This window comes from Alosa alosa, chromosome 13 (assembly GCF_017589495.1).
Source record: "Alosa alosa isolate M-15738 ecotype Scorff River chromosome 13, AALO_Geno_1.1, whole genome shotgun sequence".
In the NCBI taxonomy this organism is placed as follows: domain Eukaryota; kingdom Metazoa; phylum Chordata; class Actinopteri; order Clupeiformes; family Clupeidae; genus Alosa; species Alosa alosa.
Genome location: NC_063201.1, coordinates 25,255,873 through 25,273,912, shown reverse-complemented (window position 1 = coordinate 25,273,912; position 18,040 = coordinate 25,255,873). Strand labels below are relative to the sequence as shown.

General features: G+C 42.8%; 1 protein-coding gene across 2 annotated transcripts; it reads left to right on the top strand.

Annotated features, from left to right (window-relative positions):
- Window positions 1-945: 945 nt before the first annotated feature.
- On the top strand, window positions 946-4,886 carry LOC125305975 (ETS1-related protein). Of its 2 annotated transcripts, none has more exons than XM_048261082.1 (8): window positions 946-1,070; window positions 1,380-1,461; window positions 2,293-2,406; window positions 2,542-2,619; window positions 2,765-2,965; window positions 3,357-3,599; window positions 3,718-3,836; window positions 4,022-4,886. In XM_048261082.1, the coding sequence occupies exons 2-8, from the start codon at window positions 1,380-1,382 to the stop codon at window positions 4,301-4,303; spliced, it is 1,119 nt and encodes a 372-aa protein (XP_048117039.1). In that variant the 5' UTR covers window positions 946-1,070; the 3' UTR covers window positions 4,304-4,886. The 2 variants fall into 2 exon arrangements, with proteins under 2 accessions (XP_048117039.1, XP_048117038.1); XM_048261081.1 differs by having other exon boundaries at window positions 3,354-3,599.
- The last annotated feature ends 13,154 nt before the right edge of the window (window positions 4,887-18,040 follow it).

Sequence of the window (18,040 nt, the reverse complement as noted above, 5' to 3'; positions counted from 1 at the left end):
TTGTGTTCTCTTCAACGCACGGCCTTCTCAATCACGACTCCTGTCTCTCTCACACAATCTGAGAACACTTTTCCAGATGTAGGGCTCTGTTTTCTCTAGGGCGGAGGAAAGCGGCCCAGAAGGTGTTTGTTTATGCAGGGCCCTCGGGCCGCTCTTATCTGCGCAAGCCACTCACGCCGTGATTTCAGACCTCCCCTACGAGCCGTTTTACAGGCTATTGTTCTCTATAAATGGTTTTAAAGATAGACTCAGAGTCTAAACTAAAAACCTCATTAGTTTGTGAAACAAAAACTGATTGATCAGGTTTCCCGCCCTCCATTGGCTTAATCTGCTGATGCTTAGGCTATTCTTGTAAGATAGTGCCATCAATGCGCAACAGTGTGTCCATGTCTAACCAGTGAAGCCTGGCTGATCACTGAATTTCTAGGGTATGGTGGTTTTGAAAGCAGACCAAATTATTGAATATATAGCCTACATTAATTAGGCCTACCTAAATATAGGCTACTTCCGCCTCTGAGGAAATAAACAGCTGCTTCTTCTTCATTCCCAATTCCCAAATCATTCTAGACGAATTGTCATTGGTTAATGGGAGCACTGTATTAATCTATTAAATTTATGTAACGAAGATATAAAATCAGATTGTTCTGAATTGTAGCCTAATGATCTGGGTCTTCAGTATTTGAGATAGGCCAGCATAAAATATTATAATATTCGTTTTGCTATTCTATTGCAAGCCAAATAATGCAGTCTTTGGCTCATTGACTATTTTTTCATGAGCATGTATGAATGAATGAACCCCCTGTATTCGTGACTTATACCTGACGTCACGGCCCGTTAAGCGACATGTTTTGGGGCACTACTGGTCACGAAGCACAGCGCATTCTTCTCGGGGTGGGGAGGGGGTGGATACGCCCCTGCACGGCTGCCTCTTTAAAACGGGCCCGAGTCGGACAGCAACAGACAACACATATAAACCTCTGCACTCCTCCGTGGAAAGCATATCAGGCCATCTGAACAACAGGAATTAAGCATATCCAAGGAGCAGTTCAAGATAATTCAAAACTCAAACGGTAGGCATTATTTAATATTTTTTTCTTCTTCTTCTTCTTCTTTTTAAAATGATCCTATTTATTTGCTAAATATGATTGCTGGTAAACATGACAATAAAGTTTTAAAAAGAGGGAAGAAACAGTGTATTTGGAAATGGGCCTCACTGAAGCTAAATGCATTGTTCAGCCCTTGGATGGCGGATTTGTCCAGACCAGTTAGGCAACATCAGAGATAGAATGATTAATGATATACATTTATCTAGATATGTAGCCTATACTTCAATATAGGCTATATTTACATTTTTGTTTGCTTGTTTGTTTGTTTTGAAGATGGAGATGTACCAAGCTGGATATTATACTGAAGATTTCAGAACACAGGAAGTCCCTGCTGGTTTTGATTTTGGATCATATGGTAAGTCCATTCCCCTGATTCTCCATTTATTTTAATCACAGCAGCAGCCACTGGTGTCATAATAAGATATGTGTGTGATTTTCTGATGTATAGTCAAATAGTAAAATAATCCTTGTACCACAGTCAGTCAGTAGAAGCAGCCAGATGTTGTTTTCCACCGATTTCTGCACTATTTTTGCCCAATTTCCGTTCACTCTGTACAAAACATTTCCTATGGCCTTCAACCTAACCATGCAGTCCATGACAACCCCTGTCAGTTCCCAAAATCTGGACCTTGACTTCTTGTTCATCCAGCAGATTCACAGTTTCAGCTCAGGGAAATGGGGGTGTCAGGGTGTGTTTAGTGATTTTGAAATGTCTGAATGGGGCTGGTTGAAGCGAAGGGTGGGCAGGTTAAAGATACACTCGTTTTTTTTCTCTCTCTTTCGCTCCCTCCCTCTTTTCCTAATCCTTTCCTCCAGACTTCCTCCCCAAACAGATTTAGCACCCCTCTCCACCCCCCTCATCAGCGCTGGGACGCACTCCCATCGCCTGCGTTTCCTCCCCACTTCCAGACTAACACACACAATCACAGGGGGGAGAGTGGGTCGCCAACAGCCTAAACAGACCAAACTGCCCCTGAAAAGGAGTTGGCTGTGCTTGACCCAAGTGCTCTCCTCTAATAGGTTGCCACCCTTGATTGAGTGTAAGGGGCTGTATCCTATGATAGCACATCTGTGGACATGGGTGTCACCCAGTGTTAAGAATCTGTCCACAGAGGAGCTTTGCCCAACACCTGTGCTGTACTCCCTCTCATGACTAACCCTGCCCACTGTGCTCCTATGCCCCTAGACTGCAGTGGTGAAGACCTGTCCTTTCTATTAGACAGCAAGGGACCAGGGCAGCTGCAGTACACGGACACGTATGGAGAACCTCACAAAGACCTGCAGACGTTTGATGCAAAAGGTAGAGGCCACGGTCAGCTCCTTAAAGCACTTACAGTGGGTTCACAAACCACTCATAAACATAGCGTACTTATAGCTCAAACACAACATTGCTTAGATTTCCTGTTGAGAAAGTATTTTCTTCGCCCACACACAGGTAACTCTAATGGATCGGGCCTTCTCAACTTGGATGCCTACCCAGAATTCAATTCCTGGATGTCATCTTACACCAGCAGTGAGTATTGTTTTTTTTCCCCAACAACTCAGGAGATTCTTTATTCCACTAGCATGACATTATGAGCAATCTATAGTCTTGCACACAGTTTCAGAGTCAGAGATCATTGGGGAGGTGTCATACGTCATTTCTGTTGTTTCCAAAGCGCCAGAGGCTGTTAATTCTGAGCAGCCCCAAGCTGGGTACCAGGACTCCACCTCCACGTTCCAAAGCTTCACACCGCTGTGTACCCCCACCCAAAATGGGGCTTTTGCTGCTGGCTTGAAGGACGTGACTAGCCTCTACAACCCTGAAAAGGAGACGAGTCATGGAGGAGCAGCAGGAACGGTCAATCTGGATCACCTCGGTGAGTCCCACGCACTGGCTGTATAGCTGTAGTCTTGTGTTAATTACATTAAAAAAAATCTAACTGACCATTGTGTTTTTGTTTGAGGAAGCAAATGGAAATACAACATACATTTTTTTTTTTTCAAACACAATTAACTGGTTTATTATTTTTTAAAACAACATGTAAGCAGTAACAATAGAGTAACAATGACATTTCTATTTGTTGAATACAGAGAGTTAACACCTGCTGAAGTCAAATTCCTTGTATATGTCAGTATACTTGGCCAATAAACTGATTCTGATTCTGATAAAACTGTTCCTTATTCTGATCAGTAGTTAATAAGAAATAACATATTTATATGGATTTTATATAATTAATAATTACATGGATGTGTATTTATCCAAAGCAGGTGACCCAGTGAGGAACTATGGTCTCTACGAAACAGATGTCCAAGGAAGGCCCTCGCAATACTGGGCTGCGTACTCCCCTCCCAGCTACTGCGCACCTGTATCTAACCACACTCCATCTTGTGGATCCCCTGCTGCACTCCAGCCCTCAGAGCCATACTGCCCCCGTGTGGTCAAACGCAGAAGTGGACCCTCACAAAGACTGGAGAAGGATGGCGAGGTGGCAGGAATGTCAGCGTATCCTGGTGAGGCTCCAGTCCAGACTTTCATCAATGCAGCAGTTCTAGTTCACCTTTAAGTGGACTTTTAAATCAATTAAAGACTTTTTCAAAGTTGACTTATGTCGTTCTCCATCTTTTTCAGGTTCGGGGCCGATTCAGTTGTGGCAGTTCTTACTGGAACTCCTTTTGGATTCAGCCTGTCGCACGTTCATCTGCTGGACAGGAGACGGCTGGGAGTTTAAGATGTCCGACCCTGCAGAGGTCAGTTTGACTTCTCTTCTCCAGATAACCTGCTGGTGTAAATGTGTGTGTGTGTGTGTGTGTGTGTAGGATATATTCATATTGTGTAGGTCCATGTTTGTTCCTATGTCACATAGCACTAGCTGTTCTCCTGAGTAGTTATTTTGCTCATCCTGACTCTTCCTACCCACCTCTGTCCGTCACAGGTGGCCAAGCGTTGGGGCCAGTGCAAAAACAAACCCAAAATGAACTACGAGAAGCTGAGCCGAGGCCTTCGCTACTACTACCACAAAAACATCATCCACAAAACCGCCGGCAAGCGCTACGTCTACCGCTTTGTCTGCGATGTGCAAGGCATGCTGGGAAGGACAGCCAGGGAGGTGCTAGCCAGTTTAAACGTCACCCCACTGAATGCGCCATCACCCAGCCAGGCTCTAGGGGCCCCGTCAGTAAAACAGGAGAAAAGCACAGAGGCCTGGACTCATTAACACAACAAATCACACTCATAGACTCATAAGCGCTTCACAACAACTCGTCAAGCAGAACTGTGATCCTTCAGAACTGTGATCGGTGGGGTCCGCGACCAATAATTGTTCTGGACACGTGAATGTTCTCTCTGACCTAAAATGTAGCAACAGCCATGACCTCACTGTGATTACATCATTCCTTAAACAAACATCCAGCTGATTTGTGTTTTGGTCCTTAATGCTCTTCAGACTGTGACAGTGTGGCACTTGTGATTATGAGCACAATGTAAATGTTTCCTGGTATGAGTGAGGTTTTTATTTTTTATCTTTCCATACCTGTAGAATAGAGGCGCTTATGGTCACAGTCAAACAAACATTAATTACAAACGTGTTGCTATACTAGGATTTGGTGTAATTTGATATTCACAGAGGTGTGAACTATGACCTGTTTATTTCATTACCTACCTCTCTTGCTTGAAATAAAGGCAACCATTATTTGAGGGAAGCCAATGCTAGCTATTTCATCATGAGAAAATGTTTCCCATCTGAGATATACTTTGTAAAACCGAAATGTTTGTAAATAAAGTGTACATAGATTTGAATATTTCTGTTGTATTTTGTTGAGTTTTTAGTAGTGTGGAATTTTAGAAGACATAAAATACTGAAATTGTATGGTATTGCCATGTTGTAATGGAAGTCGAGTGAGATTTTCTGTGGGTAACACTATACATACTCTGTTATATTAATGGATTACCAGATGATGACCTGTCATTTATAAAGCTGTATATTAAAGGGACAGTAAGCAATCGTATGCAATTTCAAGGTGAGCTACCTCTCTGGTCTGTTTTGTTTGGTCCTTGATTAAAATATAATGTACACTGTTTTGAAAAGCATCTGCTAAGAAATGTAAATATAAACATAAACATAAACAAATGTAACGTCATGCGCAATCGATGACTGCACCTTTAAGGGCATATGTTTCAGTGGATAGGTATGTTATTCTCCAAACATTACCCTCCTAGTAGTGTCATTCTCTCTCAAGAAAGATGCAATCATGTGTTCAACTCTTTCAATCTGAAGCCTTTTTAACACAACGCAGGGTGAACTCTGCTGCCCTCAGAACTGCTCAAACACCAGTATCGTAGACTACTTGAATGAGAACAGGGTAATTGACGAGCGAAATCTGATTTCAATCTGTTCTTAGATAATCCGTTTCCAGTTGAAACGTTCAAAACCAACGCAGATACTTTGGCATGAGAATGAATTAAACTTTACCGTAATGGTCTACAAAATGTCACTTTAATACTTTTTTTATTTTAATGTTGTTTGTCCTAAGTAGTTCAATGTTGTTTTCTGTGGCACCAGAAATGCACGTTTGCAGTTGGGAAAGGTCTATATCCAGTATTTTGCAATGAGTTTGCTGCAGCTTGAAAGCCTAAAAGGGCATTCAAATATCCAGGTTGATTGGTCCCACTGTGGACTTCAAGGCAGCGCTGCCTGGCCTAACCCGAACCGCACGATGGTGTTTTAAGCCCCCACTGTCGACTTCAAGGCAGCGCTGCCTGGCCTAACCCGAACCGCTCGATGGTGTTTTAAGCCCCCACTGTCGACTTCAAGGCAGCGCTGCGACCGTCTATTTCAAGGCACCTAACCCTAACCCTATCCCTATCCTTGCCTAACCCTAGTGCCTTTCATGCAGCGCTGCCTGGAAGACGACATTGGGGGCTTAATTTCTTGGTGGAATTCAACTCTCTTATTTGCAAACCCTTGAGCCTTCTACAACTAATGGTTGTTTCCTTTGAGGACATGGTGGATAGCTTTAGCTTTTGGGTTCTGTATTTATATCCAAAGCATCTGCCACATGCTCTAGAATGAAAGATCGCTCTGTGAATCCAACAGAGCGTAAAGAAGAATTCCCCTCCCCGAGTCACTCGACACAATGACGAACTATCGCAGAAGTTTGAATGCTGTGACCGTCTCTTAAAATCCTGTTGGAAGTCGTTTCTACAGTGATGTCTTGAAATGCTGAACCTTCTTGATGGTCAATTTGATTGTACTTGGATTCCTGTTCTGGGGCTCGTTTCTAGAAAGCGTCGTTTGCTAACTTGCGTTGCAAACTTGGTAGTTCGCTCCATCGTTCTTGGATTTGGTGTTTCTAGAAAAGGAAGTTCGAACTCTCAATCGCAAACAAGGACACAAAGTTTGGTCGTTTGAACTACTGCCCCAGGGCAGTCGCACTTGTCGTTCCTTGGTAGTTCCAGTTGGTCTCTAACCAGTTGGTGTCTAACGGAGCGCCTAACCAAAAATCACAACCGCCTAACTAAAAATTAGGAAGTGGATGTTTATCTCGTGACTTAATGATTGATCTATCCTGTAGCTTAGCCTAATTTTGATTAAGAGACTGACTCCCCTACTTGGCTCATTCTTGCTATTTATATTCATTTGAGTATTGCCTTGCTTTTTGATAGACTAATAATTATAATCTTCACAGACTCTTGAAATCAGCACAATAATAAATGGTGTAGTGGTTAAAGCAGGTGACTTGTTATCCCAGCGTTGTAGGTTCGATTTTCTTATGATGTGAGATTGTCCTCTTGCTTCTCGCTACCTGCAGGTGAACTAGTGTGGATTCAATTGTAGATTCAATTGTTTTTGACTGATGTCTTGGTCTCTCGATGTAGAGTAACTAAATATGTATGGTCAAAACCTATTGTTGTGTCTCGTAGGCCTACTCTTACTCAGAGGTGAAAAGAAGAGATAGGATGCGAACTCTGGCCGAGCGCGCAGTGCACCGACGCGCTGCCGTTAAGCCACGATACAATTCATAAACTATGGGATACCCAGAAATTTGTCGAGGCTATATACCGGTTCTGCGGTCTGGGCCGGTGAATCGCACAGGTGTTGGTGTTGGTACCTAGCCCCCCTTCCGAGCGGGCACAGTTGCAATTTCCACTTCCCCTTCCAACTGAGTCTTTGGCTGGTATGGCGCTAAGCGATCGCAGTGAAGCGCTGATCGCCTTCTACCCACTATCTGCACCCGATAGACTACCTCAGACAGTCTTGCTAGTACAGGGCACAGCCCCACCCACTGGCTAGTTAGCTCGGGCGAAATTCCCTTTTTACGCTCAGGACAAAACACCCATACCTGGTCCCCAGCTGCAAAGTCCTCTCCTCTGCAATGGGTGTCATAAGCTCGCTTTGGCGAGCACCTGCTGCCATCAAATGTTCTCTCGCCAGTTCATGTAGCTCCTGCAGCCGTTCTCGACGGGCCCATATTGTCCACTGCTACCCTTTCAATAGGTGTGCCCACCTGGTTGTAGGGGTGCATGTGAGCGACGGGTTGGTCCTTTCTTAGCTGTACAGTAATCGCAACGGTGGACATGCATCTCCACGTCCTGCCGACATCCCGGCCGGTAAAACCGGGACCGCAGCCGGTGCAGTATTTTGGAGATACCGAAGTGACCTGCCCCCACCGAGCCATGGACCAGGCAAAGGACTCGCTGTCGTAGACAAGCAGGCACAAGTAGCTGTAGTGTTTCACATTGTCCACCTGGAGCGTGCCATCGTCTGTACAACAGCCCCCCCTGTTCCCATGTTCCACGAAACAGGGCCATTGTGAATGGAGTGCCTTCACCTCTGAGTTCAGAGCCGAGATAGCAGCCCATGGCGGTCTCTGTCCTGTTGTCAGCCAAGACCAGACCTGGGACTCCTAGCCTACAACACTCATTAGCGAAATCTAAGAGATACGTAGGCCTATAGGGTAGGCTATTAGGAAAAAACTGATAGCCTATATCCCCTCCGTTTTTAAAAATAATTCTGTTGAACACTGATATGCTACAAACATGTTAAACAGCTGGATAAGACTGTCGCAAATTCCTCGAACAGGTGGTCAATCAGAGATTTCAAACGAACGAGGGAACATGTTGCAATGCAACAGTGCTGTTCTCCCTTGATGAAAGTGAAACCACGAGTTTTCCCACATCTCAACTTTGGCCAAAGTTTTCAGAAATAATCGTTTTCAGTGATAAAACCTCATTAAATAATATACATTTTCCACAGCGTTTTTGTTTAAAACATAAGCCTAATCTAAGCATGCTCAGATGACGTCTATCATCGTAAAGCCCGATTTGATTGGTCCGCCCGATCTAGGGCGAGCATACTTGCCCCACAATGGAGCAATGCCAAACCAACCTCAAATCCTGACCTCAAATGTTGTGGGTGGGACTAAGTTCAGAATGGCACCCAGGCTAGCATTGAACACCTCAAGCAGATTATTGAGAGCTGCGTCAAAGTCCGCTGCGTGCGTAAGTATGTCATCCAGAAAGACACAACGGTTACACAACGGTTCTTTGGAATTTCCGCCAAGACTCTCTCCATTAATCGTTCAAAACTGGCTGGCCAGTTGCAAAGTCCGATGGTAGGACTTTAAACTGCCATAGTCCCTCGACAATGGAGAATGCAGTCTTTGGCCGTACTTCGGGCGTCAGCTCTAACTGCCAATATCTGCATCTGAGGTCTAATGAGCTAAACCACTTTGAGGCTGCAATGTACAGTAGTCCAGAGTATCATCGATACGAGGCAACGGATAACAGTCTTTTCGAGTAACTTCATTCAGGCGGCGATAGTCCACGCAAAACCGTAATGAACCGTCTTATTTTTTTACTAGCACCGCAAGAGCAGCCCATGGACTGTTACCATTTCTTTAATTTTCTGTTCTGCAGCTCTTCTTTTCGCCAAGGGAAGCTGCTGGGGACGGAGACGAATAGGGTGAGCATCTCCTGTATCGATGTCGTGCTGGCCCAGGTTAATGTGGACACACTTCATCCCTGGCCGCAAAAATGTCCGTGAACTGTTCCAGCAACTCTCTCAGCTGCACCTTTTGGCTACGCTCCAGTCCTTCGCTACTCCGCTTAAACAGTTCCTCAATAGCCTGTCTTGTCTCTGTTGATGGCACCGCTCCCTGTGTGCGTGGTAGCAGTGGATTACAGGCTGGCGTAGAAACAGAGTTTCTTTCCTTGTCTGGTAATGAAGCGTCGGCCTGTAGTTGCTTTTCGATGGCACCCTTGACTCTCAACTGACGCATCTTCTTTGGTGGCTGGGTTGTCTCCATGGCGTGTTGGTGCTGTAACCTCGGTGATCCCCTTCAGCAGCAAGCAGTCTCCATCGGCAGGTTGCAGGGTCACAACTTCAGCGCCAAGACGTAGTTGTTGTCTGAGCACATCCACTGTGGCTCCTCACCCCGCCAGCAGATCTAACCCCACAATACACTCATCGTGGATATCAGCTAACCAGAACGAATGATGCCTTGTCTCTCCGGCTACCTCTATTTCCAAGACTTTCCGACCCATCATCTTGGCTTTTTCACCGGTGACTGTTGCTATCCTTTTCTTGGTGCTTATCCAGCCTTTGTTTTGGGGATCATCCGTACCTGGCAGCGTGCCAGGGCGCATAATGGAGAGGGTGGATCCTGTATCCACCAGTGCTCGGCAGAGGACGCCTTCAATCTTAAACGTTCCACATACTCGACGCACCCGACCGGTAGCGCAACAATGTGACGTCACAGAAGCGCCGTAACCATTTATACACACGCGTCGTGGTCACGACACTAGTTGCAATATTCTCCTGAACAGAGGTGTCGCTGTTGTGAAAAGATTACACAGCAGAAGAAGCTGCATTAAGAAACACTAGTAGCAGAGAATGTAAACGGGCTCTGCTATTAGCTAGCCTCTGTGATGGTACTTCAGACTTTGGTTGCTACTATTCACAACTACCACCATCATTATCATCTAGTTTCCAAGGTGTACGCACAGGTAGATAGATAGATGGATATATAGATAGATACTTTAGTCATCCCAAGGGAAATTTTAATAATTTAAACAGTTTAGTTAGCTGGCTAGCTAGCTAGCAGCTGGCTGAGTTTGTGTAATTTCCTGAAGTGGAAAGAGATTTTGTTCAGGTCTTAATAGATATCCTTTGTTTGAAAATAAATAGTTTCTTTTCTTTCCTCTTAATTCCATGTGTTGCAACTCTCGCTGGTAACTTTGTTAACTTATCCAGCAAACTATTAAAAATTCACGACTGTATCAAAACACTGCAACTCTCGTTTGCCCTCGAACTAGTCCATCTTCCTGTTTCCGCTTTGTCGCTTCGTCTGAAAAAAATGAGTGGTGCGCTACCTCCGCTACCTGGCTAAAATCCTGGCGCGCCAGCAAGATCTACGTCATTTTGACGTCACGGTGTCGCGCTACCGGTCGGGTGCGTCGAGGATGTAGAAGCCCTTACAGTTCATATACAGCCCGTAGACACGGCCCAGTCGACCGATTCGAAGCTGCATCTTCCATAGGGAGGAATTATTTCTTGAGAGCGGCAGACCTCCCTCTGTGGCGCCCCCTTCTAGTTTAACTGGGACGTAGATTGACTGGCCCTCGCTTGCCGCGGTGCTGTGCTGAGGGGTGAAGGATCTGGGCAATGGCGAGCTACATGACCTTATTCGCCGCAGCGGAAGCACCCATCTGACCGGTGAGATGTTATCTTCGAGAGCCTTCGGGAGCGCTGTGACGTGCTTGAGGTGGCAAAACGTACTGCTGCTTCCTCCCCTTCTTCCTCACTCTGGCTGATGTCGGCTTGACGGATACGGTGTCTGCCGTCGGCGGATCGCAGGAGGACGTGTTCAACCCGCTCTGCCTCTTCGAGAGCTGCGCCCAACGAATTGAGAGAACGGAGACGAATATGTTCCCTCAATCGCTCAGGCTGCAGGCCCCGGACGAACGCCTGGAGTGCCAGCTCATCCTGTTGGACAGCATCGAACGAAGGGTAGCCCCGGCGGGCATAGAGGCAAAAGTCTGCAGTGTACGCCCCTAATCCTTCCCTCTCGTCTCGTCTCCGACTTGTCCCTGGCATCGTCAGAAAAAACTTGACCAAATCAGCGCTGTAGTGCTCCTTTCAACGCTGGCCAGCTTGCTTGTTCATCTGGCTGTAGATCCAATAGGGCCTGGAGTGCTTTCTTTGCCCTCAAGAGCCAGTGCGACTTGCACTCCGGTCTCCTCTCCTGTCCACCCCCCGAAGTTGGCGGCGAGTTGTACTTGAGCCAGGAACGTTTCAAGTGGCTCGTCTCCCTTATATCGGGGCAACTTGGGAATGTTCCGGCGTGCCGTCTCTCTCCCCGTTCCACTGGAATTGGAAGTCGATTCACGGTGCACCGACGCAGTGGCATGTTCGTCTTGACGGAGACTCGCTTGTATACCCTCGCTCTGACTCGGCAACGGGCTCCTCAATCCAAGCACTGCACTAGGGTGGGCAACTCGTTGCTTGCTCGGCCCGACTGTTGCAGAGGGGTCCCTGGTGCATCACGCGGTAACCACACGCATGCCCCTTCCCTCTCCTGGTGGGGCATACACATATATAACCACAGTTAATAACCGCACTGCATCCTGGGAACATTAACACAGAACACAACGGCTTGACCACCCGCATGCACGTTACAATATTTTTATTGGGGGAAAAATTCAATAGCTTCACTGTTATTGAGCCTAGTACTTCCAAAATCACAACACACATCTAGGGCCTCCCAAGCAACATACTACAGCAGCTAATTATGGAAAAATGGACTCGCCCTATTTATAATATTTTTAATGGGGAAACATTTCAATAGCTTCACTGTTATTGAGCCTACTCCTTAAAAAATCACAACACACATCTAGGGCCTCACTAGCAACATACTACACCTGCTAATTAGGGAAAAATGGACTTGCCCTATTTAACAAATTCAATAGCTTCACTGTTATTGAGCCTAGTGCTTCCAAAATCACAGGGCCTCCCTAGCAACATACTACACCTGCTAATTATGGAAAAACTGACTCGCCCTATTTATAATATATTTTTATGGGGATTTTTTTTTACCATAATTAGCTGCTGTAGCATGTTGCTCGGGAGGCCCTAGATGTGTGTTGTGATTTAGAAAGGAGTAGGCTCGGCTAGGAGTAGGTAATTTTCTATTTTATGGCGGTTCTGCAGCTGTGGGCCAAGTTAAACTTTTGCGCTCCATCAACGGAATGGTGAATGTCGGAAGGCATGGGTAGCCTATTGGACACATTTCGGTTCACATTTGGAAAATGTAATAAGTGATGCTGACCTGCCAGTTGGTGAAACTACACATTAATGATCCTCATGGGTTTGTGTCCAGGAAAACGAATGAAGTTGCGCTGGAACTGCTTTAGCACAAGGCAAACTTTACGCACCGACCGACAGCTTGCGATATGCTCTGCGTCTCCAACACTACAAAAACTCCCAGTCGGAGAGCGTGTAGCCTATTAAAAAAATATTTTATCCTAAATGCCATCAGCATTCTTAACCAAACTTAGTGACAACATGCATACCCGGCTGAGCTGTACAGCTATATTTAAACTTATTTATTAATTTTCTATAGGCTATGTTTCCCCTTTTTTGTACTGTACTTGTTTTAATGATATCTTCAATGTGTCTGAGATGTTATTTGTCCATCTGTCTGGTGAGCCAAACACAAATGTCCACTATGGTGTAGGCTAGCTAGCCTACATTAAAGATTTATTTTATTCTATTCTAATCCACCATGCTGCTTTTCAAGTAGGCCTAGCCTATATTTAGGATTCAGCTGAAAAACTGTAGCGCTCTTGAAAAACTTGTTTGGAAAAGAATGGATATGTCGTGGTATTATCGCCCTCTCACAGTGAATTGCACGGATGAATATTACATGATTTTGTGCTTCTTTGTCAATCGGACCTTCGTCAAAATGAAACGCCATTGTGTGACAAATGTAAAAATAGCGGCCTGATTGAACATGCACTGAAATAACCGAACATAATTGAACATAACATGAACAAAACCTACCCCCTACCAGGTTAAGTTCAGAGCCTATGTTACTAGTTACTTACATAGCCTGATCATTTTTGAGCTTTCTGGAACTGAAATCCCAGGTTTACCGTTTACTCTGGCTTTACATACCCAGTTCAGTTCAGAGCCTATGTTACCATAGTTACTTACATAGCCTGATCATATTTGAGCGTTCTGGGGCCTGTACTACGAAGGGAGCTTACCCAGATGTAACCCAGGGTTACTTTGTTAAACCGGGGTTGACAAAACCTGGTTATCTTAAGTGGTGTTAATCGGTACTACGACGCTGATTATGAAGTTGATTTGTTGAGCTGGGGTTAACCTAATTGGAGTTTGTGCGCGTTCACATAAAAGGGGCGGGTTGCAGCGCAAGTCACCACAACTGAGCCCTAGCACCAGGTCTTGCGAAGCTGTGTGCAAAAGTAGATCAATATAAAAAGAAAAATCAGTATTTTAGACCATTATTTGCCAAGGTATGCTCATGCGTTTTGTAATGCCTTATGGAAACTCCTCATTGGACTTTTGGTTACCCAAAATGCATCCTGACAATAAAAGTCTGCATTTCTGAGGTTTCTTGTAGACTATGTGGATTGTGTGTCAAGTTCTGATATAGAGTGACTACACAAAATGGAAAAAATACACAACAGGCTCTATTTTTGCATTTTCTTTGTTGGCTTCATGCATGTGTATAAGATGGACTATACATCTGCACAACTAATATTGGGTAAAATATTAATTCTGTGATCACAGTAGGGGAGACCGGGGACAGTTGCAACAAGGGATGGTTGCAACATGTCAATTTTCTCCAATCAGAAACAAGGTAGAGTGATGACACTCACACTGCATATGCTCAGTTGGATGCCCCCCCTAGCAGAGAAAAAGCAAGGAGATTCCTGAACTGCTCCAGGATTTATTGTAAAAAAACTGTTTTTTAGGTATGAAAGTATTTATTTTCTTGAGCTTTGTTTCTGTTAAACTGCTGTCACTGTTTTTGTGATTCAGCTCAAACTTATATGATTTAAATGAGTGATATGTTAACTTTAAGCTACTATGGTTAGCATGTGTCAAGGTCCCCTTGTTTAGCTAGCACATCAGGTTTTATCATGGCTGACAGGAAAGGGGACAGTTGCAACAGTTGTACGCACGTACAGTCCCGTGCAATGCATAAATATGATAATATAAAATATATATTTTTAAAAACATGTTTTACATGACAATAGTCTAAATAAAAGTGAATTGCCTCTCAAATTGTTCCATTCTTCCTATGTCACTAAAGTCCTACTGTATTTTATATCAATTTCAATATTTGACATCTGCACATAAGGCCTACTCATCTAGACAAATCTATAATTGTCATCTAATCAAAGCTGGTGAATAAATAACACTGTAATGTTATTATAACTTACATAACTTGTATTTACATACAAAAATAATAATTTTGCTGCACTGACATATATTGTAATATATTGTATTTTTAACATGTTGCAACCATCCCCAAACAATGTTGCAACTGTCCCCGGGCCCGGGGTCAGTTGCAACATCTGACTCCTTACATTCAAATGCAAATTGTGAAAAATGTAGATTCTGTAATTATCTTTAAATGGTTTAGACTATTAACAGACATATGTAAGTGTATTGTATAAAAAATTGGTTTGTGTAATCCAAACCGTCTCTGAGTAACAGAGCCAAATGCAAAAAGTGTTGCAACTGTCCCCGGTCTCCCCTAAGGTATCAGATTTTTAGAAAAGGCATTCAGAACATGTTTGATGATGGTGCGGTTATTGTCAAATGTTTAACGAGTGGCATTAAGTGGTTAGAGTGTTGATGAGTGTACATATTGTTATTGGGGATAGGCCTAATACAGTGTGATTTTTAAATGCTAACAGTTGTAATTGGTGAATAAACTCTTTTGAGAGGTGGATAAACTCTAGTTGGAGAAACTATTTCTGAAATTTCAGTGGTGGGTAAACTGCGTTTAGTCTGCTTGTGTTTAGCGGCCTCCCTCCCTGTTCAAGACCCAAGGCTGCATCTAGCCTACTTATTGCTAAGGATAGGCTACACTGCAGCTAGAAGTTAGGGAAGCACCAAAGCCGAGGAGATGAGGAGGGCATTAGGCTATTGACTAAATTTAATTGAGACATACTGTTATGTGCTAACGTTACCGTTACTGCCATCAAGCTTCAAATCAATGATTTGCCGCGAATGAATGCCGCCCAAATCGAGTCATCTTGTAGGCTAGTGGTGCGTCAAGTGCAACGTAGCCTATATTCTATATTCCGATCCGCTATTGATGACGCGAAAAATAATAAGGTAGGCTTAAATTATTTGAAACTAAAGTAACGAGCCAGTTTTGTAAAATGTAAGGAGTAAAAAGTACCGATATTCGTGTTAAAATGTAAGGAGTAAAAGTAAAAAAGTTGCCTTAAAAATAAATAGTAAAGTAAAAATATCTGAAAAATCTACTTGAGTAGCCTACAGTCACGAAGTAGCCTATTTGTAGCCTAGGCTACTTTGTTACTTCCCATCTCTGTAAAGGCAAAGTGTTAGCCTAGAAATCTAGACGCACTCTAGCGGCGGCAAATTAATTTGCTCAGCCTGTACATTTCAATGATATAGGCCTCAACATTTCAATGATATAGGATGGCCCGCCAGGCTAGCAAAGTGTTTCTTTGTCGAACAAATTGTAATGCAATGTGAGCCTTGAATTGGATGCCATGCCGGAATTTGCTAGGATCTCAAAACCGGATTATGAACATGCTTTGTCATAGAGAAACACATGATAGCGTTGGATTATAAACATGCTTTGCCACAAAGACACACAAACACGTGGGGTAAGTCAAGCTATATGAAGTTATTATTTTGCTGTCACTTCGTCTGTTTTATAACCCATACGGATGTACTTGTATCAAATGATAGCTGTGTCTCCTCTTTCGTCTGACATGCGTGGCATAGGCTATCTATCCAACTAGGCCGATTACGGTTTCGCGACTAATTCAAACGAGAGTATAGCCTAATTGGTGTGCAGCGTTGGTTTTTGATCATTACATTATTTTGCAGTCACTTCGTCTTTTTTATAACCCAGAAAGATCAATATACGGGCATTTCTCAGATTTCGGGCCTATTTGGGTTACTGAAATTTTGAAAAATAAAATTCAAACTTTTACTAATTGGTATGCAACAAGTTATCAGTCATTTTGATAGGAGTAACCTTGTGAGCTTGGTTGAGACCACAATATAAGGGAATTTATTTTTTTTTGTCATTTTTCAGGTAAATGTCATTACCGTCACATTATCTAATATTTTAAAGATTAAATGGTCAATCAATGATCAATCAATTATCATTTATGGTTTCACATGAAGTCTATTTTATCTTGAACTTATTAGAATTGTTGAATTTTACTTACAACATTAATTATAGTCGTTTAAGTATCTTATTTTTTTTATTTTTTCATTCGACCCTGGCTTGGAATTTCATTTATTTGAAATAAATGCCATATATCATATCTGTTTTCATCCAGTGGCAATTTAGACTGTCCAACATTGTCAAAAATATCTAATTAATGCAATTTATTGTAATTTATACATATTCTATTGGCAAAAATATGCATGGTGATGGTGATGACATTGCAGTTCTGGTAATGACATTTGTTGCGGTGATGACAAATCACTGATCGTAATCTATTGCAATTAAATGTTTATAATTTAGAAACCCAAGTTGAACTGACTTTGTGAAAAAAAAAAAACGTATTTCTTTTAAAAATAGTACTTTAAATGTATCTGCAAAAATGTCATCACCAACACAGTCGTCATTACCACTACATTTCAAGCTATAATGTGCTGGTAATGACTGTGTTGGTGATGACATTTATACCGAAAAAAGAAGCAAAAATGATCACCATGCATGTGTAGCTAGCTTTCTACATGTAATGTACATCATTTAAACTATTAAAGTCATTTTAAAATTTCAGGAATATTCAAAAATACAGAAATACAATGCGTATGGTAATGACACATAATAAGTGTACATGCCCAAAACGAGGGATAAAGAGTAGATTTTCTTATGTTTCTGGACATCAAGGCATCAATCTTTCTGCTTGACACCCATGTATTCCACTGTGATATTAGGTGACCATGGTTACCAAATATTTTTTTGATGAAAAAACAGTAGCAAAGTGCCTTTATGTAGAGTGTGCTGGTAATGACGGCTAAACCATGGGACAGGTAAACATTAAGCAAAATAAAACAGGAAATGCATATATATGCATAATGTGTGCATGCAGTTCATTAGTTCAGGTAACATTTAATTCATGATTTTTTTAATTATTTTTTGATAAATAATGTTTGAGATATGGCACAATATGTGAAAACTCTGGTTGCGGACAACACCAAAACACTGATATTGTACCATAAAACACCAATAAGATAGATAGAGATAGATAGATACTTTATTGATCCCCAGGGGAAATTCAAGGTCTCAGCAGCATACATACAACACAAACACATTCTTTAGTATATAATATAAAAACACAACTAAGCAGTAAGGACAGTTGAAGATAAAGAATATGTTAAATATACTAAAATACAAATTATACTAACACTTAATACAATATATAAAAATATGCTAAAATACAAATTACAAAGATACAAATTATACTAACACTTAATCTAAATCAATTCTAAAAACAGTATCCACATAGTGGTGATTAATAAATCAGAGGCTTTGCAATGACTGAGGCAGGGACTGAGCCTGTGATTCTCTGTGCATAGTAAGGTATGGTAAGGTGCTCTAAGGTGCTCTGTGTGAATGAGTGTCATGGTGGTAGTGCAATGGTGATAGTGGTCATGGTGATAGTGCAAATGAGTAAGTCAACAGTGCAACAATGCAGAAAT